The 25,634-nt window shown below is 55.7% G+C and overlaps 1 protein-coding gene across 1 annotated transcript in view; it reads left to right on the plus strand.

Annotated features, from left to right (window-relative positions):
• CUL9 (cullin 9) overlaps positions 1–25,634 on the plus strand; it is a 215,668-nt gene that overhangs the window by 119,667 nt on the left and 70,367 nt on the right. Inside the window, exons 28-32 of the mRNA XM_075338942.1 lie at positions 4,515–4,626; positions 4,967–5,166; positions 6,349–6,593; positions 6,692–7,046; positions 7,793–7,933. Coding sequence (XP_075195057.1) covers positions 4,515–4,626; positions 4,967–5,166; positions 6,349–6,593; positions 6,692–7,046; positions 7,793–7,933 — 1,053 coding nt within the window. The remainder of the gene's footprint in view (positions 1–4,514; positions 4,627–4,966; positions 5,167–6,348; positions 6,594–6,691; positions 7,047–7,792; positions 7,934–25,634) is intronic.

Raw genomic sequence — 25,634 nt, forward strand, 5'->3', positions numbered from 1 at the left:
TCACTCAGAAATCCCCCGCGCTGGCTACCAGTACGTCACAATCGGGGGGTAACAAGTGGGGGTCACCCCTCCTTTATACCTCCCGACCGACAGACAGAGCACGTGACGCGCTCTCTAGCGCCCCTCTTATAGTCAGGCCAATTATGGAATTGCCCGACAATAAGCAAGGAGGCCGCTATACTACTTATGCCGATTATTGAAGGGTCCCCGGTGAGAGTAGGGTATATATTCCCCCGACCTCCGCGGGCGGAATATATAAAATCTCCCCGAATCTCACTGGCCTCCCCACAATAATCCTTGGCACAACTCGCTGCCACCAACCGCTTCACGGTAACTATTAGCCGAACACACAGACGTGGGATTCAAGATCGAGATAACAGAACAGCCCAAGATTAATTATATAATTTAATCAGCCTAAAGCACACTAGAAACTACAATATATACAATAGGGAATCTACAGAATATACATATGTCAGAGTACAGTTACAATCAAAGCATGGGTTACAAACAGGCATACACAGTTCCAGCAGTTACCTTGTTGCGTCTGGCCACAGGGGGGCGCTGTACCCAGGTTTCTAGGATCCTTCCCACAGATGTTTCCTACACGTGCCCCCAGCGAAAAGAACACTGGAAAATGGCCGAAGTAGGGTTATCAACCTGGGCCAATCCAGGTCCCCTCCTACCTTAGTGACCTCAGAGGGAGCACTGCTCCACCCCTGGCTTGAGTTATGGACAAAATCCACAACATGGAATATGGGCCATAACTTTGCCTGGGAGCGTCGTAGGCGGACGCCAATGCTCTCATTGTGACAGTTATGAATTTAGCTACAGAACGAGGGGACTCATGACCTGTCTGCCAGTTCCCCATTGGCTGATATCACGCCTGGGGCATTTCCCAATGTCCTGCTCCCATAAAAAGGGTGTGCCGGCATCGTCCGCATGCGGAGACACCATTTTTATGGTTGCCATATTTATCGGAAATATGGCTTGCGAGATATGAACCATTTTTTACTGGAGTCGTTCTGTCTGGCTATTTCCATAGCCTTGCTAACTAGCTAGCAGCCCCCACTACAGGGTCACGGCAGGGAGTCATCCTGTGTCCATTGTCCCTAAGCCACCTAATTTCCATATCACAGGACATGGCCATGGAGGTGTAAGTGGAACACTGAGAACAAGAAGGGAGGGGGGCACTGCCAGGGAGTGATGAGGGATTATGACTGGAGTCATAATTCATCTTCATATCCCGGGATTTGCCTCACAGGGACCCTGGTGTGTGTATATAGGGACCCTCGCGTGTGTGTGTATATAGGGACCCTCGTATGTGTATATAGGGACCTTCGTGTGTGTATATAGGGCCCCTCCTGTGTGTGTATAGGGACCCTCGTGTGTGTATATAGGGACCCTTGTGTGTGTATATAGGGACTCTCGTGTGTGTATATTGGGACCCTCGTGTGTGTATATAGGGACCCTCGTGTGTGTGTATATAGGGACCCTCGTGTGTGAGTATATATAGGGACCCTCGTGTGTGTATATAGGGACCCTCGTGTGTGTGTGTATATAGGGACTTTCGTGTGTGCATATAGGGACCCTCGTGTGTGTATATAGGGACCCTCGTGTGTGTATATAAGGACCTTCGTGTGTGTATATAGGGACACTCGTGTGTGTGTATATAGGGACCTTCGGCTGTTTTATATAGGGACCCTCGGGTGTGTATTTAGGGCCCCTCGCGTGTGTATATAGGGACCCTCGCGTGTGTATACAGGGACCCTTGCGTGTGTATACAGGGACCCTTGCGTGTGTATACAGGGACCCTCGTGTGTGTATATAGGGCCCCTCGTGTGTGTGTATATAGGGACCCTCGTGTGTGTGTGTATATAGGGACCCTCGTGTGTGTGTGTGTGTGTATTTAGGGACCCTCGTGTGTGTGTGTATATAGGGACCCTCGTGTGTGTGTATATAGGGACCCTCGTGTGTGTATATAGGGACCCTTGTGTGTGTATATAGGGACCATCGTGTGTATATAGGAACCCTCGTGTGTATATAGGGACCCCCGTGTGTGTATATAGGGACCTTCATGTGTGTGTGTGTTTGTGTATATAGGGACCCTTGTGTGTGTGTGTATATAGGGACCCTCGTGTGTGTATATAGGGACCCTCGTGTGTGTGTATATAGGGACCTTCGTGCGTGTGTGTATATAGGGACCCTCGTGTGTGTGTGTGTGTGTATATAGGGCCCCTCGTGTGTTTTATATAGGGACCCTCGTGTGTTTATATAGGGCCCCTCGTGTGTGTATATACTGTAGGGCCCCTCTTGTGTATATAGAGACCCTCGTGTGTGTATATAGGGACCCTCGTGTGTGTATATAAGGACCTTCGTGTGTGTATATAGGGACACTCGTGTGTGTGTATATAGGGACCTTCGGCTGTTTTATATAGGGACCCTCGGGTGTGTATTTAGGGCCCCTCGCGTGTGTATATAGGGACCCTCGCGTGTGTATACAGGGACCCTTGCGTGTGTATACAGGGACCCTTGCGTGTGTATACAGGGACCCTCGTGTGTGTATATAGGGCCCCTCGTGTGTGTGTATATAGGGACCCTCGTGTGTGTGTGTATATAGGGACCCTCGTGTGTGTGTGTGTGTGTATTTAGGGACCCTCGTGTGTGTGTGTATATAGGGACCCTCGTGTGTGTGTATATAGGGACCCTCGTGTGTGTATATAGGGACCCTTGTGTGTGTATATAGGGACCATCGTGTGTATATAGGAACCCTCGTGTGTATATAGGGACCCCCGTGTGTGTATATAGGGACCTTCATGTGTGTGTGTGTGTTTGTGTATATAGGGACCCTTGTGTGTGTGTGTATATAGGGACCCTCGTGTGTGTATATAGGGACCCTCGTGTGTGTGTATATAGGGACCTTCGTGCGTGTGTGTATATAGGGACCCTCGTGTGTGTGTGTGTGTGTATATAGGGCCCCTCGTGTGTTTTATATAGGGACCCTCGTGTGTTTATATAGGGCCCCTCGTGTGTGTATATACTGTAGGGCCCCTCTTGTGTATATAGAGACCCTTGTGTGTGTATATAGGGACCCTCGTGTGTGTATATAGGGACCCTCGTGTGTGTATATTGGGACCCTCGTGTGTGTATATAGGGACCCTCGTGTGTGTGTATATAGGGCTCCTCGTGTGTGTATAGAGACCCTTGTGTGTGTGTATATAGGGACCCTTGTGTGTGTATATATAGGGACCCTCGTGTGTGTATATAGGGACCCTCGTGTGTGTGTAAATATAGGGACCTTCGTGTGTGTATATAGGGACCCTCGTGTGTGTGTGTCTATTTAGGGACCCTCGTGTGTGCATATAGGAACCCTCGTGTGTGCATATAGGAACCCTCGTGTGTATATAGGGACCCCCGTGTGTGTATATAGGGCCCCTCGTGTGTGTAGATAGGGACCCTCGTGTGTGTGTATATAGTGACCCTCGTGTGTGTATATAAGGACCTTCGTGTGTGTATATAGGGACCCTCGTGTGTGTGTATATAGGGACCCTCGTGTGTGTATATAGGGACCCTCGTGTGTGTGTACATAGGGACCTTCGTGCGTGTGTGTATATAGGGACCCTCGTGTGTGTGTGTGTGTATATAGGGACCCTCGTGTGTGCATATAGGGACCCTCGTGTGTGTATATAGGGCCCCTTGTGTGTATGTAGGGCCCCTCGTGTGTGAGTATATAGGGCACCTCGTGTGTGTGTGTGTGTGTGTATAGAGCCCCTCGTGTGTATATAGGGACCCTCGTGTGTGTGTGTGTATAGAGCCCCTCGTGTGTATATAGGGACCCTCGTGTGTGTGTGTGTGTATAGAGCCCCTCGTGTGTATATAGGGACCCTCGTGTGTGTGTGTATATAGGGTCCCGTGTGTGTGTATATAGGGACCCTCGTGTGTATATAGGGCCCCTCGTGTGTGTGCGTGTTTTATAGGGACCCTCATGTGTGAGTATATAGGGCCCCTCGTCTGTGAGTATATAGGGACCCTCGTGTGTGTGTATAGCGCCCCTTGTGTGTGTATATATGGCCGTGTGTGTGTGTGTGTGTGTGTGTGTGTGTGTGTGTGTGTGTGTGTGTAGATAGGGCCCCTCGTGTGTATATAGGGACCCTCGTGTGTGTGTATAGCGCCCCTTGTGTGTGTATATATGGCCCCGTGTGTGTGTGTGTGTGTGTGTGTGTAGATAGGGCCCCTCGTGTGTATATAGGGACCCTCGTGTGTGTGTGTGTATATAGGGACCCTTGTGTGTGTGTGTATATAGAGTCCCGTGTGTGTGTGTATATAGGGCCCCGTGTGTGTTTGTATATAGGGTCCCGTGTGTGTGTGTGTATAGGGACCCTCGTGTGTGTATATAGGGCCCCTCGTGTGTGTGTATATATGTTCACTCATGTGCATGCGCGGGTGCGCCCCCCTCCTGTGTGTGTGTATATACGAGCTCTTCCTTACTGACCTTTCCCCTTCTGTATTTTCTCTAGGAGGTCTTGGAAGACACCATTGTGCAGTGTACGGGGGTGTCGGAGACTCTTGTGAGCCAGGCGCTCGCTCCTCTGACTGCTGAGGGCAGCATTCTGGTGTACAAGAACAATGGTACGAGCGTCGTCTCATATGTCCCATAAGCCTCGGGTCTCCTCCAATATCAAGTATCACTGTTTGTGGGGGTCTGTATTAATTCTGGGGCAGGGTCTCTATTAGTGGGGGGGTGTCAGTGCTGGGGGAGGGTCTCTATTAGTGGGGGTGTGTCAGTCCTGGGGGGAGGGTCTCTATTAGTGGGGGGTGTCAGTGCTGGGGGAGGGTCTCTATTAGTGGGGGTGTGTCAGTGCTGGGAGAGGGTCTCTATTAGTGGGGGGTGTCAGTGCTGGGGGAGGGTCTCTATTAGTGGGGGGGTGTCAGTGCTGGGGGAGGGTCTCTAAGGGTCTCCATTTTTCAGGGCTCCTGTGTGTGAATGATGCACTTGAATTGGGAGGCGCTACGTGGAGGGGTTTCTCGTTGCTCCCCAGACAGATGTATCTGAATGTGGAGGAGGACGAGGGGCGCACGATGGAGAAGAAGAGGAACATCATCCTATGTCTCATCACCAACATCATGAAGGTGGAGAAGGAGCTGCACATCGACAACCTGGTGTTCAGGGTAAGTGATCCATGAGTGCGGCGGTAATGCTGCGAGTACATGGAGGCCCCCCCTCGGGCGCGCTCTCTTGTCTACTCCCCCCTCGCGCTCTCTCTGCCCCCCCCTCGGTCGCGCGCTCTCTCTCTGCCCCCCTCGGGCATGCTCTGCCCCCTCTCGGGCACTCTCTCTGCCCCCCCCTCGGGCACTCTTTCTGCCCCCCTAGGACGTGCTCTGTCCCCCCTCGGGCGCTCTCTCTCTGCCCCCCTAGCACATGCTCTGCCCCCCCTCGGGCGCGCTCTCTCTCTGCCCCCCTTGGATGTGCTCTGCCCCCCCTCGGGCGCTCTCTCTCTGCCCCCCCCTTGGGCGCTCTCGCTCTGCCCCCCTCTCGGGCGCTCTCGCTCTGCCCCCCTCTCGGGCGCTCTCGCTCTGCCCCCCTAGGACGTGCTCTGCCCCCCCTCGGGAGCGCTCTCTCTCTCTGCCCCCCTTGGACGCGCTCTGCCCACCCTCGGGCGCTCTCTCTCTGCTCCCCCCCTCGGGCGCTCTCTCTCTGTCCCCCTCTCTCTGTCCCCCTAGCATGTGCTCTGCCCCCCCTCGGGCGCTCTCTCTCTGCCCCCTTGGACATGCTCTGCTCCCCCTCGGGCGTTCTCTCTCTGTACCCCCCTCGAGCGCTCTCTCTCTGCCCCCCCTCGGGCGCTCTTTCTCTGCCCCCCCCCCCTCGGGCGCTCTTTCTGCCCCCCCTAGGACGTGCTCTGCCCCCCCTCGGGCGCTCTCTCTCTGCCTCCCCTCAGGCGCTCTCTCTCTGCCCTCCTAGGACGTGCTCTGCCCCCCCTCGGGCGCTCTCTCTCTGCCTCCCCTCGGGCGCTCTCTCTCTGCCCTCCTAGGACGTGCACTGCCCCCCCCTCGGGCGTTCTCTCTCTGCCCCCCCCCTCGGGCGCGCTCTCTCTGCCCCCCTTGGACGTGCACTGCCCCCCCTCGGGCGCTCTCTCTCTGCGCCCCTCGGGCGCGCTCTCTCTGCCCCCCTAGGACGTGCTCTGCCCCCCCTCGGACGCTCTCTCTCTGCCCCCCTAGGACGTGCTCTGCCGCCCTCGGGCGTTCTCTCTGCCCCTCTAGGACGTGCTCTGCCCCCCCTTTGGCGTTCTCTCTCTGCCTCCCTAGGACGTGCTCTGCCCCCCCCTAGGACATGCTCTGTCTGTCTCTCTCCAGGTCATTGAGTCGTGTCAGAAGTTGGATTTTAGGAAGACTGTGAAGCTTCTGAGCTTCCGTTGCAGCCATGCCGACGTCCTGTCCGCCATCATGTATCTCATCAGTCAGGGCTACGCCCGGCGAGGGGACGACAGGCCGCACATCATCCAGTACCTGTCCCAGGAGCCGTCCACCCCACAGAAAGCGCACATAACCCTCCAGACCCCTGACCACAAGAAGCCGGAGGTGCCCCACAAAACCCCCAGGTGGGAGCTGCGGCCATCCTCTACCAGGTGCTCATCCTCCACTCTGGGGGTGGTGGTCCTGTGTACTCTATAATTCCCTTCATCCTCCTGTCTTCCAGCTGCGGGAGGGCGGTGGAGCAGGCCGCTCTGGAGTCCGTCCTTTTGCCCCTTGGTCGCACGCTCAGTCAGGACGAGGCCGCGGCTCTTATGTGCCGGATGGTGGAGCAGGTGTCGGAAACACTGAGTGTGTCGGCGGACACTGCCCAGCACCTCCTCGTCCACTGCAAATGGAGCATGGACCAGCTGCTGCAGCACTTCACGGACGACCCCGAGGCTCTTCTCATCGCTTCTGGACTGGCGGTGCAGGAGCCGCACCAGCCCGAGAGCCCTCAGCCCACGTGCCCGGTGTGTGTGAGCCCGCTCAGCCCTGTGGACAGACCACCATCGCTGTGCTGCAAGCACTACTGCTGCAAGGTGAGTGAGACCCAGAGGTTACAGGGGCTCGGACCCCACAAATGTAATAGCCAGACATCAGGGGAGGGGACGGGGTCACATCATCAGCATACACACCAATCAGAGGGACACGGGGGAGGGGACGGGGTCACATCATCAGCATACACACCAGTCAGAGGGACATCGGGGGAGGGGACGGGGTCACATCATCAGCATACACACCAATCAGAGGGACATCAGGGGAGGGGACGGGGTCACATCATCAGCATACACACCAATCAGAGGGACATCAGGGGAGGGGACGGGGTCACATCATCAGCATACACACCAATCAGAGGGACACGGGGGAGGGGATCGGGTCACATCATCAGCATACACACCAGTCAGAGGGACATCGGGGGAGGGGACGGGGTCACATCATCAGCATACACACCAATCAGAGGTACATCGGGGGAGGGGACCAGGTCAAAAGATCAGCATACACACCAATCAGAGGGACACCAGGGAAGAGGACCAGGTCACATGATCAGTATGCGCACCAATTAGAGGTATATCTGGGGAGGAGCCTGGGGTCACATGATCAGCATATGTACTAATCAGAGGGGACCGGGTCACATGATCAATATACACACCAATCCGTGGGACACCAGGGAAGGGGACCAGGTCACATGATCAGTATACGCACCAATCAGAGAGACTCCTGGGGAGCAGTAGCTGCGTGGGGCCCTGTCCTGGAGATATATCTATGTGATCCATGATTTCCACAGAATTGCTGGAACGAATATCTCAGCACCCGCATCGAGCAGAACCTGGTTCTGACCTGCACCTGCCCGACCACCGACTGCCGGGCCCAGCCCACCGCGGCCTTCATCCGGAAAATCATCTCCTCCCAGGACATGATCCAGAAGGTACAGGCCGAGCCGTCCCCTGAGGATGACCCCACCGTATGTACGTGTGCACCCTGTATGGAGTAAAGTATGTGCCCCCCACCGTATGTATGTGTGCACCCTGTATGGAGGAAAGTATGTGCCCCCCACCGTATGTATGTGTGCACCCTGTATGGAGGAAAGTATGTGCCCCCCACCATATGTATGTGTGCACCCTGTATGGAGGAAAGTATGTGCCCCCTGTGAGGACATAGGGATATTCTGAGCTATAAGCCATATTCCTATAGCCACCATCTTGTCAGGGGTACAGCCATATCCCTTGCGTGTGACTGGGCCTTCAGGCCTAAAGAGGCTCCAATCAGTATGCTATTAACTTGAGCAAATCTTCTATTAGCAGTGGAGTGAGCAAAAGGCAATCTCCTCTGATATGGAAATTAGGTGTCCTGTTCAGGCCTTGAGAACAAAGGGGGATGGAAGACCCCCCTCGGTGACCCTGTAGCAGAAGTTCCTAACTAGTTAACAGGCATCCTGAACACCTCAGACAGACAGGCACCACTAATAAATGTGTAATATCTCGTGAGCCGTGCTTCCTATAAATATGTCAAGCAGAAATATGGCATGCTGACGATCCCAGCACATATTTTATATAGGTGTGGGACCTTTTGTAGGTATCCCAAATTTTTTATATGGGCCAGTGGGGTACCAGCAAACTACCCATGTGTCCTATCATTGTGAAGGTAAAATCATAACTGTAAAAATGAGCGCATTGGCGTCCGCCTACGACATTCCCAGGCAACGTTATGGCCAATAATCACTTTGGGATATTATTTTAGAGTCAGGACAGGGGTGGAGCTGTACACTCCTGTGAGGTCACCAAAAGGGGAGGGGACCCGAATTGTAGCCAGTTGATAAACACAGTACAGCCATTTTTAGCTCGTCTTTGCTCGGGGGTCTGTGTCTGAAACACATGTAAGAAAGTCCCTGGAACCCTGGTCGAACGGCGCCCCCCTGTGGCCAGACGCATAAGGCCTGATTTGCCTCTGTTTGTAACCATGCCTTATTTTTAGATGTACTCTGACCTATGTATATATTCTGTAGATTCCATATTGTATATATTGTAGTTTCTAATGTGCTTTAGACCGATTCAAATATATAATTAATCTTGGGCTGTTCTGTTATCTCGATCCTGAACTCCACGTCTGTATGCTCAGCGAATAGTTATCGTAATCGATTGGTGGCCGCGAGTTTATGCCAAGGATCATTGTGGGGCGACCCGTGAGATTTGGGGAGGTTTAGATATAATCCGTCCGCAGAGGTCGGGGGAATATATACCTTACTCTCACCGGGAGCCCTTCAATCATTGGCATAGTAGAATAGCGGCCTCCTGGCTTATTGTCGGGCAATTCCATAATTGGCCTGACTGTAAGAGGGGCGCTAGAGAGCGCGTCACGTGCTCTGTCTGTCGGGTGGTAGAAAGGAGGGGTGTAACTTCCGCTTCCTACCCCCCGTTTCGTCACATATTGGTGGCCAGTGGTGGGATCGAGATAATAGTGTGTGAGTGTGAGACCCATACTCCCAGACACTAAAGACTGCCAGTAGCAGCTGTGGCTGCTGGGGTCTTCAGACCAGACCAACACTAGAGTGTCAGAGTGCAGATACTGTAAGGTGTGTGGGTGCATCAGGTGGCAGTTCTGTGTGAGTGACCAAAGTCTGCAAGAATGGCAGAGAGTACCAGGAGCAGAGCTATGCAACTGGCCAATGCTCTGGCCGGACCTGAAGAGGGGGAGGACGGTGTTGTGTACACCGATGAGGAGGTTGTCCACGAGCCCTCCAGGATCCCGACGCCAGAGAGACGCTCTGCAGAGGACAGTGCACAGCCCGGCAATTATGGACAAGGCAAGGAGGAGCCCACCCAAGGATCCTCAGGGAGCCAGATGCCAGTCCTCCGCTCTGCAGTGGACAGTAAATCACCAGGCTCTGCAGCGGGTTGCTCATTACCTGGCTCTGCAGCGTGCGGCAGATCCCCACTTGCCAATCCCCCCAGCCTGAGAGGTTCAGAGGCCTTCCTTCAAGCTGCCGTGGCCCGTCTTACAGCTGGTGACCAGAACACCTACCAGGTACTCATAGCAGAGCATGGGCGTCTGGCAGCGCAGGAGGCTGCGGAGCGCAAGGCAGAGCGTGAGGCTGCGGAGTGAGAGCGACAGGCAGAGAGTTACCACCAGCTGCAGCTAGCTCAGCTCCAGCCCTCATCATCCACCCGTGACCATCGAGACACCAAGCTTCCAAAGGTCCGTGTTGAGGACTTTCCAGTGCTGGAGAAGGATGGAGACTTGGATTCTTTTCTGACGGCCTTTGAACGGACTTGCCGGCAGAACCATCTGGACGACGACCAGTGGGCCAAGTACCTGACTCCCCGTTTAAGGGGTAACGCCCTGGAAATCCTTGGGGACTTGCCTGCTGAGGCAGATCAGGGCTATGACACCATCAAGCGGGCCCTGATCCAACAGTACAACCTTACTCCGGAGTCCTACCGCAAGAAGTTCCGGAGCCTGCAGAAGGGACCAAGGGACACCTGGGGGGCCATTGCCAGAGCTGCCGACCACTGGACCCAAGGCCTGCAGCTTACCACCGGACTGGAGATCCTTGATTTGTTCATCACGGAGCAACTCTTGTGGCACTGCCCTGAGGATCTCCACTAGTTCATCCGAGACCAGAAGCCAACTGCTACAGCTGCCCTGGCGGATGACTACACCAACAATCGAGCCCCTGAGGCCAAGTGAGCGGCCGCCAGCAGCACCTGGAGAGGGGGTAAGATGAATCCTGCGACTGCCCCACCTGCCCCTAGACTGCAGGGGATGTCCCCCTCAACTCCCCTCTCTAGGCCCGTGGCAGAACCAAGGTGGTGCCACCAGTGCAACCAAACTAGACACTTAAAGGCCATGTGCCGTCAGCGCCCCAAGGCCCCGTCCCCGTCCCCAAGACCGCCCACGGTGATGTGTGTCGGTGGGGGTGGTGGTAGGTCTCTGGACAACTTCCAACCCGTCACCGTCGCCCGGTCTATGACCATGGGACTGCGAGACACCGCCGCTGAGATGACTCTGGTACGGCCTGAGATGGTGTCCCCCCAAGACTTGGTACCCGGAAAAACCCTCGCTGTCTCCGGGATTGGAGGCATTGAACCGGCGCTGCCTGTCGCCAAGGTTTATTTGGACTGGGGCGCAGGACGAGGGGTGAGGGAGGTGGGGATAACTGATCGGATCCCCGCCAAAGTGTTAGTTGGGACAGATTTGGGGCGGATAACCTCCCAGTTTGAGGCCCCCGAATCCCCAAGGGCTGATCTTTCAGCCAGTACTGACATACCCCCTGGCGATGTTGATGTGTTATCTGTACATGATGTAAGGGAGGAGGGAGTGAGCTCTGTCTTCTGATTACACAGACACCATAGACACATACACAGCGGCAGCTGTGACAGGGGAGGGGGTCAGAGAAAGGTGTGACAATGCCTTTACAAGTGATCAGCCAGTGATCTGGGATCTGTTGCCCTCTGTAGGGATAAGCAGAGAGCAGAATACTGCAGGGAGAGAGCCAGTGCGTGAGGTGGGGGCTACCACAGCAAATGCGGGGTCCCCAGAGATTTCACAGCAGGGTTCTGTTGCTGCAGGGGGGGAACAGGCAGGTGAGATTGGGGCTGGCCCAGGAGCGGAAGTGCTCCCAGGTAAGACCTCGGTGCAGGGTTCCCCCACAACCGGGGTGTCAGGAAGCCAGGTAGGTCTGCCTGAACCGGCGACTTGGTCAGGAATGGAGGAGGAGCAGGCACGACCCACGGTAACAGCGGCTGTGGCCGCTGTCACCCGCAGTGGGAGTGCTGGAACCCAAGGGGCTTCCCGGAGGTCCGATAGCTCTTCCCCTTCTGACCAAGTGGCAGCCGAGTCAGGCGGAGGTCAGGACACAGGTCCCGGGTTACTGACCGAAGATGTGACAGTCTCGTCGATTCTGGCCACATCTAGTCAGGGGTTTCAGGCAGCGTTAGAAGCTGACGACAGCCTGAAAGCTCTTAAGGAGCAGGCGGCACAGCCTCCCTCGGACTCTGACCCAGAGCAAGTGGCCTGGGACCAAGGACGGCTGTACGGGGTCACGGTCCAGCAGGGTTCACCAGAGGCGTGTTGACCGACAGTTGGTGGTACCCTATCCATTCCGGAGTTGTTGCGGATCGCACATGAGATTCCGATGGCCGGACACCTAGGGATCGCTAAGACCAAGGCCAGGTTAACCCAGCATTTCTACTGGCCAAAAATGGGGGCCAATGTGGTTGCCTACTGCCGTTCGTGTGACACCTGTGAGAGAGTGGGGAAGGCGGGGCCACGCCCCAAAGCCCCACTGGTAACTTTGCCCATCATTGATGAGCCTTTCAGGAGGGTGGCTGTGGATCTGGTCGGCCCGCTGGCCATCCCCAGCAGCTCCGGGAAACGCTTCATACTGACGGTACCCTGAAGCGGTAGCCTTGTCCATTCTGGCTGACAAGGTGACCACCACATTGCTGGAAATTTTCTCCCGAGTGGAATTTCCCCAGGAAATGCTCACTGACCGGGGGACCCAATTCATGTTGCAGCTGATGGAGTCCCTCTGTAAGCAAATTTAGGTGCAACATCTGGTGACCAGCCCATACCACCCACAGACTAATGGCCTGTGCGAGCAGTTCAATGGCACTTTAAAGCAGATGCTTAAGATGTTGGTCGACTCCCATGGGCGTGACTGGGAGCGGTATCTCCCACACCTGTTATTTGCTTATCGGGAGGTTCCACAGGCCTCAACGGGGTTCTCCCCTTTTAAGCTCCTGTACGGGCGACGTGTGCGGGGCCCCCTGGCTCTGGTGAAAGAGTTTTGGGAAGGGGATTTGGCTACCCCTGGAGTGTCTGTCATTGAGTATGTCGTGCGCTTCCGGGACAAAATGCAGGCCTTGACGCAGCTGGTGCACGACAATATGGCTCAAGCCCAGGCCGATCAGAAACGTTGGTACGACCAGAATGCTTGTGAGAGGACCTACCAAGTGGGTCAAAAGGTGTGGGTACTGGTCCCCGTACCACAGGATAAGCTTCAGGCAGCCTGGGAAGGCCCATACCTCGTGTACCAGCAGCTCAACCCTGTAACGTACCTGGTCACCCTGGACCCTGCCCGTGGAAGGCGGAAGGCCTTCCATGTGAACATGATGAAGGCACATCATGAGCGGGAGGCATGTGCACTCCCCGTGTGCAACCTGCCCGAAGAGGGAGAGGCGGAAACCATCTTGGATATGCTTGCCCAGGTCAGGGCGGGTGGATCCCTCGAGGATGTGGAGTTTGGCCACCAGCTTTTAGAGGACCAACGGTCCCAGCTGTGGGCCACCCTACACCCCTTCCGCTAGTTGTTTACCAACCAGCCCGGAAGGACTGAGTTGGCCGTCCATCACGTGGACACTGGAGATCGTCCCCCGATCCGGCGTTCAGCATACCGGGCCTCCCTGGCGTTGCAGCAGCACATGCGTCAGGAAATTGACGAGATGCTGAAGCTGGGGGTGATCCAGGCATCCAACAGCGCTTGGGCCTCGCCTGTAGTCCTCGTCCCTAAGAAGGACCGAACCACTCGGTTCTGCGTGGACTACAGGGGGCTCAATGCTGTCACGGTCGCCGATGCGTACCCAATTCCACGCATCGATGACCTGCTCGATCAGTTGGCCGGGGCTCAGTACCTGACCATCATGGATCTGAGCCGGGGATATTGGCAGATCCTCCTGACTCGCGAGCCCGGGGAACGCTCTGCCTTTATTACTCCATTTGGACTGTACGAGCCCACGGTGATGCAATTCGGAATGAAGAATGCCCCTGCCACTTTCCAGCGGATGGTCAACACTCTGCTCAAGGGACTTGAAGGGTACGCGGCCGCGTACCTGGATAACATTGCCATCTTCAGTCCCACCTGGGAGGATCACCTAAAGCATCTAGCACAGGTGCTCAGGCGGATCCACCAGGCAGGTTTGACCATCAAGCCGGGGAAGTGTCAGCTGGCCATGAGTGAGGTCCTCTACCTGGGTCACCGGGTAGGCGGGGAGCTCTGAAGCCAGAGCCTGGGAAAGTGGAGGCCATCACATCCTGGCCCACCCCTAGGACCAAGAAGCAGGTGATGGCCTAGTTGAGGACCGCCGGGTACTATGGGAGGTTTGTTCCACACTATAGTAGCCTGGCACAGCCCCTGACGATCCTCACCAAGAAGAAGCTGCCCTCTGCAGTCGATTGGACAGTGGACTGCGAGACAGCCTTCCGGGCCCTAAAGGACGCCCTGTCCAGCTCACCAGTACTACAGGCAGCCGACTTCACGCGGCCGTTTGTAGTACAGACCAACGCCAGTGACTTCGGCCTCGGTGCGGTGCTCAGCCAGGTGGACTCTGCGAGCCAAGAGCACCCCGTCTTGTACCTGAGCAGGAAGCTGTTGCCGAGGGAGGTGGCCTCCTCCACGATGGAAAAGGAATGCCTAGCCATAGTGTGGGCTCTGCAGCGTCTGCAACCCTACCTATATGGGCACCGCTTCATCGTGGAGACGGACCACAATCCCCTCAGCTGGTTACACACAGTCTCCGGGACGAATGGGAGGTTGTTGCGATGGAGCCTTGCACTCCAGCAATACAACTTCACCATTCGCCACAAGAAGGTCCGTTAGCATGGTAACGCAGACGGGCTGTCTCGACAAGGAGAGGTCGAGGATGGGCGCACAGGGGAACACAGGAATGTGCTGCCCCCTAGCGCCCTCTAAAGGAGGGATGTGTGAGGACATAGGGATATTCTGAGCTATAAGCCATATTCCTATAGCCGCCATCTTGTCAGGGGTACAGCCATATCCCTTGTGTGTGACTGGGCCTTCAGGCCTAAAGAGGCTCCAATCAGTATGCTATTAACTTGAGCAAATCTTCTATTAGCAGTAGAGTGAGCAAAAGGCAATCTCCTCTGATATGGAAATTAGGTGTCCTGTTCAGGCCTTGAGAACAAAGGGGGAAGAAGACCCCCCTCGGTGACCCTGTAACAGAAGTTCCTAACTAGTTAACAGGCATCCTGAACACCTCATACAGACAGGCACCACTAATAAATATGTAATTTCTTCGGCGCTCCATTGGGAGACCCAGACGATTGGGTGTATAGTACTGCCTCCGGAGGCCACACAAAGCATTACACTAAAAAGTGTAAGGCCCCTCCCCTTCTGGCTATACACCCCCAGTGGGATCACTGGCTCACCAGTTTTCTGCTTTGTGCGAAGGAGGTCAGACATCCACGCATAGCTCCACTGTTTTTAGTCAGCAGCAGCTGCTGACTATGTCGGATGGAAGAAAAGTGGGCCCATATGGGGCCCCCAGCATGCTCCCTTCTCACCCCACTTTTGTCGGGTGTTTGTTAAGGTTGAGGTACCCATTGCGGGTACGGAGGCTGGAGCCCACATGCTGTTTTCCTTCCCCATCCCCCCTCAGGGCTCTGGGTGAAGTGGGATCTTACAGGTCTCCAGGCACTGAGACCGGGCTCCATCCACAGACCCAGAGAACCTGCTGGATATGGAGCTGAGTATCGTCAGGGACAGGGCCCTGCTACATTAAGGTACTCTGTGTCCCCGTACACATCGCGCACACACACACCAGCATTGCTGGGAGTGCTAGTGCGCCGGGGACAACAGCGCGGAGCGCTCGTGCTATTATTCACGGCAGCTTTGCTGTGTGAATTTATGTATTGGGAACTGCCGCGCCGGCCGCTGCTAGGTGTTTTTACACTGTGGCGCGGCTGGGACTTGTGGTGCGCCGGGGACTCCGCGCTGGCCGTGCACATAGGACGGCCGCGCTTATTACTCGAGTCCCCGGCTTTGCGGCCTAGTTTTCGTTTCGTTCCCGCCCCCAGCCCTGCCAGTCAGGGGAGAGGCGGGACGCTGTACAGAAAGTCAGCGCCGAGGGCTGGAGTCTGCTTTGCATTCTCCAGCCCCCTTCACTGGACACAGTGGGACGCCGGTTTCCCGCTCTTGCCTGGGGCACGCCCACGGCCCGCCCCTCGTCACACGAGCTGGAGAAGGACGCCGGCAGCCATTCCTGCAGTCCGAGCTGGCAGCCAGTCACAGGACTCTGGCGACCACACACCCGCCTATAGGCGGGCGGTAAGCAGCACCTGAAGTGCTGACCCCACTAAATACCGTTGTGTCCATTTGTATTTTATGCTTACACTGCACTGTAGGTCGCTATTTTTGGCTATATGCCCTCTTAGATGGCGAGACAACAGCAGCAAAAAAGCAAGGGTGCTAAAGCACAGGCTTTCTATGCTGCTTGTATTGCATGTGCTGAAGTGTTCATTTGTACTTATGCTTGTATGCTATACATTGCACTGTACGGTCGCTATTCTTGGCTATATTCTCCTAGAATGGCTAGACTACAGCAGCAAAAAAAGCAAAGGTGCTAAGGCACAGTTTTTCTAGGCTGCTTGTATTGCATGTGCTGAAGTGTTCATTTGTACTTATGCTTGTATGCTATACATTGCACTGTACGGTCGCTATTCTTGGCGATATTCTCCTAGATGGCTAGTCTACAGCAGCAAAAAAGCAAGGGTGCCAAGGCACAGGCTTTCTAAGCTGCTCATATTGCATGTGCTGAAGTGCTCATTTGTACTTTATGCTTGTATGCTATACATTGCACTGTACGGTCGCTATTCTTGGCTATATGCTCCTAGATGGCTAGACTACAGCAGCAAAAAAGCAAAGGTGCTAAGGCACAGGCTTTCTAAGCTGCTCATATTGCATGTGCTGAAGTGCTCATTTGTACTTTATGCTTGTATGCTATACATTGCACTGTGCGGTCGCTATTCTCGGCTATATGCTCCTAGATGGCTAGACTACAGCAGCAAAAAAAAGCAACACAGGCTTTCTATGCTGCTTTTACTGCATGTGATACTGTTCCACCGGCAGGTTCCACTGACCCCCGTTGTGTGCAATGCTCCCCTGTAGCACTTGGTCAGCCGGGGTCTCTACTAGAGGTGGCCAAAGGAACCACCTGTGAACCCTGTCCATGGACAGGGACGGTGTTGCAGTTTCGGCTGATAGATTGTCATGGGATAGTGACGTGCAGTCCAGACAGGCCATGGGCAATCTTGATCATTGCTCCCTGGCCACCCTCATTTGGAACAAAATCAGTGCTCCGGGGGGGGTCCCAGGCATTCCAGGGTGAAGGCTCTGACACGGACGACAGTCCCAGACAGCCTAAGCGAGCTCGCTGGGAGCGGCACTCGGCCTCATCACTAGTCAGGGTCACAGCAGAGGACTCTCTGTATGATGAGGCAGACGTAGCCGATCAGGACTTTGATCCTGACACCGCTCTCAATCCGGATACACCGGATGGTGACGCCATGGTGACTGATCTTATAGCGTCCAGCAATGGCATGTTGGATATTTCTCCCCCAGCTCCTTCAGTGGAGGAGTCAGCTTCCCAGCAGGAGAAATCCCATTTCAGTATCTCAAGCGTACATTGAGTACTTTTCTGGCCACGCTGACTTCAGAGAAGCAGTGCAGAATCACCACGCTTACCAGATAAGCGTTTCTCCAAATGTATTAAGGATACATGTTATCCCTTTCCCCCTGACGTGGTCAGGCGCTGGACCCAGGGTCCAAAGGTGGATCCCCCAATCTCCAGGCTTGCGGCTAGATCCATAGTTGCAGTGGAGATGGGACTTCACTTAAAGATGCCATTGACAGACAGATGGACCTCTGGTTGAAATCTGTCTATGAAGCTATCGGCGTGTCGGTTGCTCCGGCATTCGCAGCCGTATGGGCACTCTAAGCTATGTCAGCTGGTCTTGCGCAGCTGGTCTTGAGCACAGGTACATCTGTGCCGCAGGTAGCGTCCTTATCCTCGCAATGTCTGCATTGCGACTTACCCTATTAATGCTGTCCGAGAGAGACAGTCGAGGTTTCGGTCCTTCCCAGGCTCGGGCAGGTCCAAATTGTCCTAGTCCAAAAGGGCTCAAAAGGCTCAGAGGGGCTCAGATTCCAGGCGGGCTCAATCACGCCCAAGGAAGGCAGCCAGAGGAACCGCTTCCAAGGCGGTCTCCTCATGACTTTAAGCTCTCTCTCTCCGCATCCGCGGTTGGTGGCAGACTCTCTCGCCTTGGCGACATTTAGCTGCCACAGGTCACAGACCGGTGGGTGAGAGACATTGTGTCTCACGTGTACAGGATAGAGTTCTGTTCTCGGCCTCCGGCTCGATTCTTCAGAACTTCCCCACTTACCCACCGAGCCGATGCTCTTCTGCAGGCAGAAGGAGTGGTAATTCCTGTTCCTCTTCAGGAACAAGACACGGTTTTTCCTCCAATCTGATTGTGGGGGACCTAAAACTGCTCAACAAGCACGTGAAGGCCAGGCGGTTCCGGATGGCATCCCTCCGCTCCGTCATTGCCTCAATGTCTCAAGGAGATTTCCTAGCATCAATAGACACAGGATGCTTGTGAGGTAAATCCGGAGATATGACGATAAATCATGATATTCAAGTATGTCAGGAAGCCCTCTCCTGGTGTCACCCCCCCTTTCCTTCACACAACTGGTTTAGCAACAAACTCCATGGCCATGTCCTGTGATATGGAAATTAGGTGGCTTTAGGACAATGGACACAGGATGACTCCCTGCCGTGACCCTGTAGTGGGGGCTGCTAGCTAGTTAGCAAGGCTATGGAAATAGCCAGACAGAACGACTCCAGTAAAAAATGGTTCATATCTCGCAAGCCATATTTCCGATAAATATGGCAACCATAAAAATGGTGTCTCCGCATGTGGACGATGCCGGCACCCCCTTTTTATGGGAGCAGGACATTGGGAAATGCCCCAGGCGTGATATCAGCCAATGGGGAACTGGCAGACAGGTCATGAGTCCCCTCGTTCTGTAGCTAAATTCATAACTGTCACAATGAGAGCATTGGCGTCCGCCTACGACGCTCCCAGGCAAAGTTATGGCCAATATCCCCTTTGCTGGATAATTCTGATCCATGCAGGGGGAGTGGCAGTGCTTCCCTGTGAGGTCACTAAGGTAGGAGGGGACCTGGATCTGCCCAGGTTGATAACCCTACTTCGGCCATTTTCCAGTGTTCTTCTGCTCGGGGGCCTGGTTGGGAAAGACCTGTGAGGGAGTTCCTGGAAACCTGGTCTACAGCGCCCCCCTGTGGCCAGACGCAACAAGGTAACTGCTGGAACTGTGTATGCCTGTTTGTAACCCATGCTTTGATTGTAACTGTACTCTGACATATGTATATTCTGTAGATTCCCTATTGTATATATTGTAGTTTCTAGTGTGCTTTAGGCTGATTAAATTATATAATTAATCTTGGGCTGTTCTGTTATCTCGATCTTGAATCCCACGTCTGTGTGTTCGGCTAATAGTTACCGTAAATCGGTTGGTGGCAGCGAATTGTGCCAAGGATTATTGTGGGGAGGCCAGTGAGATTCGGGGAGATTTTATATATTCCGCCCGCGGAGGTCGGGGGAATATATACCTTACTCTCACCGGGGACCCTTCAATAATCGGCATAAGTAGTATAGCGGCCTCCTTGCTTATGGTCGGGCAATTCCATAATTGGCCTGACTATAAGAGGGGCGCTAGAGAGCGCGTCACGTGCTCTGTCTGTCGGTCGGGAGGTATAAAGGAGGGGTGACCCCCACTTGTTACCCCCCGATTGTGACGTACTGGTAGCCAGCGCGGGGGATTTCTGAGTGACCCCCCCGGTGGTTTGTGACATATTGGTGGCATAGCGGTGGGATCGAGATAATAGTGTGTGTGAGTGTGAGACCCATACTCCCAGACACTAAAGACTGCCTGCAGCAGCTGTGGCTGCTGGGGTCTTCAGACTAGCTCAACACTAGAGTGTCAGAGTGCAGATACTGTAAGGTGTGTGGAGGCATCAGGTGTCAGTTCTGTGTCAGTGACCAAAAGTCTGCAAGAATGGCTGATGGCACCAGGAGCAGAGCTATGCAACTGGCCAATGCTAAGGCAGGAGCCGAAGAGAGGGAGGACGGTGCTGTGGACAGCAATGAGGAGGTTGCCCACGAGTCCTCCAGGAGCTCGACGCCAGAAAACCGTTCTGCCGAGGACATTGCGCAACCTGGCACTGCTGGACAAGATGAGGAGGAGCTCACCCAAGGTTCCTCAACGAGCCAGATGCCAGCCCTCCGCTCTGAAAGGGACAGTGAATCACCAGGCTCCGCAGCGTGCCGCAGATCACCACGTGCCATTCCACCGAGCCTGGGAGGCTCGGATAGCCTTCTTCAAATGGCTATGGCCCTTCTCCAGGCTGGAGACCAGAAGGGCTACAAGGAACTCCTGGCAGAGCGCAGGGCAGAGCGGCAGGCAGCGCGTGACGCTGAGGCTGCGGAGCGGCACGCAGAGCGTGAGGCTGCGGAGCGAGAGCGGCAGGCAGCGCGTGAAGAGCGAGAGCGACAGGCAGACCGTGACTACCAGCTGCAGCTAGCTCAGCTCCGGCCCTCATCAGCCACATGTGACCTTCGAGACACCAAACTTCCAAAGGTCCGTGTTGAGGACTTCCCAGTGCTGGAGAAGGATGGAGACTTGGACTCTTTCTTGACTGCTTTTGAACGGACTTGCTTGCAGCACCATCTGGACAAGGACCAGTGGGCCAAATACCTGACCCCCCGTTTAAGGGGTAAGGCCCTGGATATCCTTGGGGACTTGCCTGCTGAGGCAGATCAGGGCTACGACACCATCAAGCGGGCCCTGATCCAACAGTACAACCTCACTCCAGAGTCCTACCGCAAGAAGTTCCGGAGCCTACAGAAGGGACCAAAGGACTCCTGGGCTGACCACCGGCGGGCACTTGCCCGAGCTGCCGACCACTGGACCCAAGGCCTGCAGCTTTCCACCGGACCGGAGATCCTGGACTTGTTCATCACGGAGCAACTCTTGTGGAACTGCCCTGAGGATCTCCGCCAGTTCATCCGAGACCAGAAGCCAAAGGGGTCCACGGCTACAGCTGCCCTTGCCGATGACTACACCAACAACCGGGCCCCTGAGGCCAGGAGAGCGGCCACCAGCAGCACCTGGAGAGGGGGTAAGATGAATTCTGCGACTGCCCCACCTGCCCCTAGACTGCAGGGGGTGTCCCCCTCAACTCCCCTCTCCATGCCCGTGGCGGAACCAAGACGGTGCCACCAGTGCAACCTACCTGGACACTTCAAGGCCATGTGCCCTCAGCGTCCCAAGGCCCCGGCGCCGTCCCCGTCCCAAGGGCCGCCCAAGGTGTATTGTGTGGGTGGGGGTGGTGGTAGGTCCCTGGACAGCTTCCAACCTGTCACCGTCGGCCGGTCTGTGACCATAGGACTGCGAGACAGCGCCTCGGAGGTGACTCTGGTGCGGCCTGAGATGGTGTCCCCCTAAGACTTGATCCCTGGAAAAACCCTCGCTGTCTCCGGGATTGGAGGCACTGACCCGGCGCTGCCTGTTGCTGACATTTATGTGGACTGGGGCGCAGGGCGGGGGGTGAGGGAGGTGGGGGTAACTGATCGGATCCCTGCAAACGTGCTACTTGGGACAGATTTGGGGCAGATAACCTCCCAGTTTGGGCCCCCCCCAAGGGCTGAACCTTCAGCCAGTACTGACGTGCCTCCGGACAATGTTAATGTGTTATCTATGAATGATGTAAGGGAGGAGGGAGTGAACTCTGCTATTTCTGCTTGCACAGACACCATAGACACACACACAGCTGCAGCTGTGACAGGGGAGGGGGTCAGAGAAAGGTGTGACCATGCCTCTACAAGTAATCAGCCTGTGAGCTGGGATCTGTTGCCCTCTGCAGGGATAAGCAGAGAGCAGGGTGCTGCAGGGGGAGGACCAGTGTGTGGGGTGGGGGCTACCACAGCAAATGTGGGGTCCCCAGAGATTTCACAGCGGGGTTCTGTTGCTGCAGGAGGGGAACAGGCAGGTGAGATTGGGGCCGGTCCAGGAGCGGAAGTGCTCCCAGGTAAGATCTCGGTGCATGGTTCCCCCACAACCGGGGTGTCAGGAAGCCAGGTAGGTCTGCCTGAACCGGCGACTTGGTCAGGAACGGAGGAGGAGCAGGCACGACCCACGGTCGCAGCGGCTGTGGCCGCTGTCACCCGCAGTGGGAGTGCTGGAAGCCAAGGGGCCTCCCGGAGGTCCGATAGCTCTTCCCCTTCTGACCAAGTGGCAGCCGAGTCAGGTGGAGGCCAGGACACAGGTCCCGGGGTACTGACTGAAGATGTGACAGTCTCGTCGATTCTGGCCACATCTAGTCAGGGGTTTCAGGCAGCGTTAGAAGCTGATGACAGCCTGAAAGCTCTTAAGGAGCAGGCGGCACAGCCTCCCTCGGACTCGGACCCGGAGCGAGTGGTCTGGGACCAAGGACGGCTGTACCGGGCCACGGTCCAGCAGGGTTCACCGGAGGCGTGGCCCAGGGACCGACAGTTGGTGGTACCCTATCCGTTCCGGACGGAGTTGTTGCGGATCGCACATGAGATTCCGATGGCCGGACACCTAGGGATCGCTAAGACCAAGGCCAGGTTAAACCAGCATTTCTACTGGCCAAAAATGGGGGCCGATGTGGCTGCCTACTGCCGTTCGTGTGAAACCTGTCAGAGAGTGGGGAAGGCGGGGCCACACCCCAAAGCCCCACTAGTATCTCTGCCAATCATCGATGAGCCTTTCAGGAGGGTGGCTGTGGATCTGGTCGGCCCGCTGGCCATCCCCAGCCGCTCCGGGAAACGCTTCATACTGACGGTAGTGGACTATGCCACCCGGTACCCAGAAGCAGTGGCCTTGTCGTCCATTCGGGCTGACAAGGTGGCCACCGCATTGCTGGAGATTTTCTCCCGAGTGGGTTTTCCCCAGGAAATGCTCACTGACCGGGGGACCCAATTCATGTCCCAGCTGATGGAGGCCCTCTGTAAGCAAGTCCAGGTGCGACATCTGGTGGCCAGCCCGTACCATCCACAGACTAATGGCCTGTGCGAGCGGTTCAATGGCACCTTAAAGCAGATGCTTAAGATGTTGGTCGACTCCCATGGGCGTGACTGGGAGCGGTATCTCCCACACCTGTTATTTGCTTACCGGGAGGTTCCACAGGCCTCAACAGGATTCTCACCGTTTGAGCTCCTGTACGGGCGACGTGTGCGGGGCCCCCTGGCTCTGGTGAAAGAGGCTTGGGAAGGGGATTTGGCCACCCCTGGAGTGTCGGTTATCGAGTATGTCATGCGCTTCCGGGACAAAATTCAGGCCTTGACGCAACTGGTACACGACAATATGGCTCAAGCCCAGGCCGATCAGAAGCGTTGGTACGACCAGAACGCTTGTGAGAGGACCTACCAAGTGGGTCAAAAGGTGTGGGTACTGGTCCCCGTACCACAGGACAAGCTTCAGGCAGCCTGGGAAGGCCCATACCTCGTGTACCAGCAGCTCAACCCTGTAACGTACCTGGTCACCCTGGACCCTGCCCGTGGAAGGCGGAAGCCCTTCCATGTGAACATGATGAAGGCACATCATGAGCGGGAGGCATGTGCGCTCCCCGTGTGCAACCTGCCCGAGGAGGGAGAAGCGGAAACCCTCTTGGATATGCTAGCCCAGGTTAGGGCAGGCGGATCCATTGAGGATGTGGAGGTTGGCCACCAGCTCTTGGAGGACCAACGGTCCCAGCTGTGGGCCACCCTACACCCCTTCCGGGGGTTGTTTACCAACCAGCCCGGAAGGACTGACTTGGCTGTCCATCACGTGGACACTGGGGATCATCCCCCGATCCGGCGTTCAGCATATCGGGTCTCCCTGGAGGTGCAGCAACACATGCGCCAGGAGATTGACGAGATGCTGAAGCTGGGGGTGATCCAGGCATCCAACAGCGCTTGGGCCTCGCCTGTAGTCCTCGTCCCTAAGAAGGACCGAACCACTCGGTTCTGCGTGGACTACAGGGGGCTCAATGCGGTCACGGTCGCCGATGCGTACCCAATGCCACGCATCGATGACCTGCTCGATCAGTTGGCCGGGGCTCAGTACCTGACCATCATGGATCTGAGCCGGGGATATTGGCAGATCCCCCTGACTCGCAAGGCCAGGGAACGCTCTGCCTTTATTACCCCATTTGGACTGTACGAGTCCACGGTGATGCCATTCGGGATGAGGAATGCCCCTGCCACTTTCCAGCGGATGGTCAACACCCTGCTCAAGGGACTTGAAGGGTACGCGGCCGCGTACCTGGATGACATTGCCGTCTTCAGTCCCACCTGGGAGGACCACCTAGAGCATCTAGCACAGGTGCTCAGGCGGATCCACCGGGCAGGTTTGACCATCAAGCCGGGAAAGTGTCAGCTGGCCATGAGCGAGGTCCAGTACCTCGGTCACCGGGTAGGCGGGAGAACACTGAAGCCCGAGCCTGAGAAAGTGGAGGCCATCGCATCCTGGCCCACCCCCAGGACCAAGAAGCAGGTGATGTCCTTCTTGGGGACCGCTGGGTACTATAGGAGGTTTGTTCCATGCTATAGTAGCCTGGCAAAGCCCTTGACGGACCTCACCAAGAAGAAGCTGCCCTCTGCAGTCGATTGGACAATGGACTGCGAGACAGCCTTCCGGGCCCTAAAGGACGCCCTGTCCAGCCCGCCCGTGCTACAGGCAGCCGACTTCACGCGGCCGTTTGTAGTACAGACCGACGCCAGTGACTTCGGCCTCGGTGCGGTGCTCAGCCAGGTGGACTCTGCGAGCCAAGAGCACCCAGTCTTGTACCTGAGCCGGAAGCTGTTACCAAGGGAAGTTGCCTATTCCACGATGGAGAAGGAGTGCCTGGCCATAGTGTGGGCCCTGCAGCGTCTGCAACCCTATCTATACGGGCGCCACTTCATCGTGGAGACGGACCACAATCCCCTCAGCTGGTTGCACACCGTCTCTGGGACGAATGGGCGATTGTTGCGATGGAGCCTTGCGCTCCAGCAATACAACTTCACCATTCGCCACAAAAGGGGCCGTGACCACGGTAACGCAGACGGGCTGTCCCGACAAGGAGAGGTCGCGGACGGGCGCACGGGGGAACACCGGAGTGTGCTGCCCCCTAGCGCCCTCAAAAGGGGGGAGGTGTGAGGTAAATCCGGAGATATGACGATAAATCATGATATTCAAGTATGTCAGGAAGCCCTCTCCTGGTGTCACCCCCCCTTTCCTTCACACAACTGGTTTAGCAACAAACTCCATGGCCATGTCCTGTGATATGGAAATTAGGTGGCTTTAGGACAATGGACACAGGATGACTCCCTGCCGTGACCCTGTAGTGGGGGCTGCTAGCTAGTTAGCAAGGCTATGGAAATAGCCAGACAGAACGACTCCAGTAAAAAATGGTTCATATCTCGCAAGCCATATTTCCGATAAATATGGCAACCATAAAAATGGTGTCTCCGCATGTGGACGATGCCGGCACCCCCTTTTTATGGGAGCAGGACATTGGGAAATGCCCCAGGCGTGATATCAGCCAATGGGGAACTGGCAGACAGGTCATGAGTCCCCTCGTTCTGTAGCTAAATTCATAACTGTCACAATGAGAGCATTGGCGTCCGCCTACGACGCTCCCAGGCAAAGTTATGGCCAATATCCCCTTTGCTGGATAATTCTGATCCATGCAGGGGGAGTGGCAGTGCTTCCCTGTGAGGTCACTAAGGTAGGAGGGGACCTGGATCTGCCCAGGTTG

This window comes from Anomaloglossus baeobatrachus, chromosome 3 (genome assembly GCF_048569485.1).
Source record: "Anomaloglossus baeobatrachus isolate aAnoBae1 chromosome 3, aAnoBae1.hap1, whole genome shotgun sequence".
Taxonomy (NCBI): Eukaryota; Metazoa; Chordata; class Amphibia; order Anura; family Aromobatidae; genus Anomaloglossus; species Anomaloglossus baeobatrachus.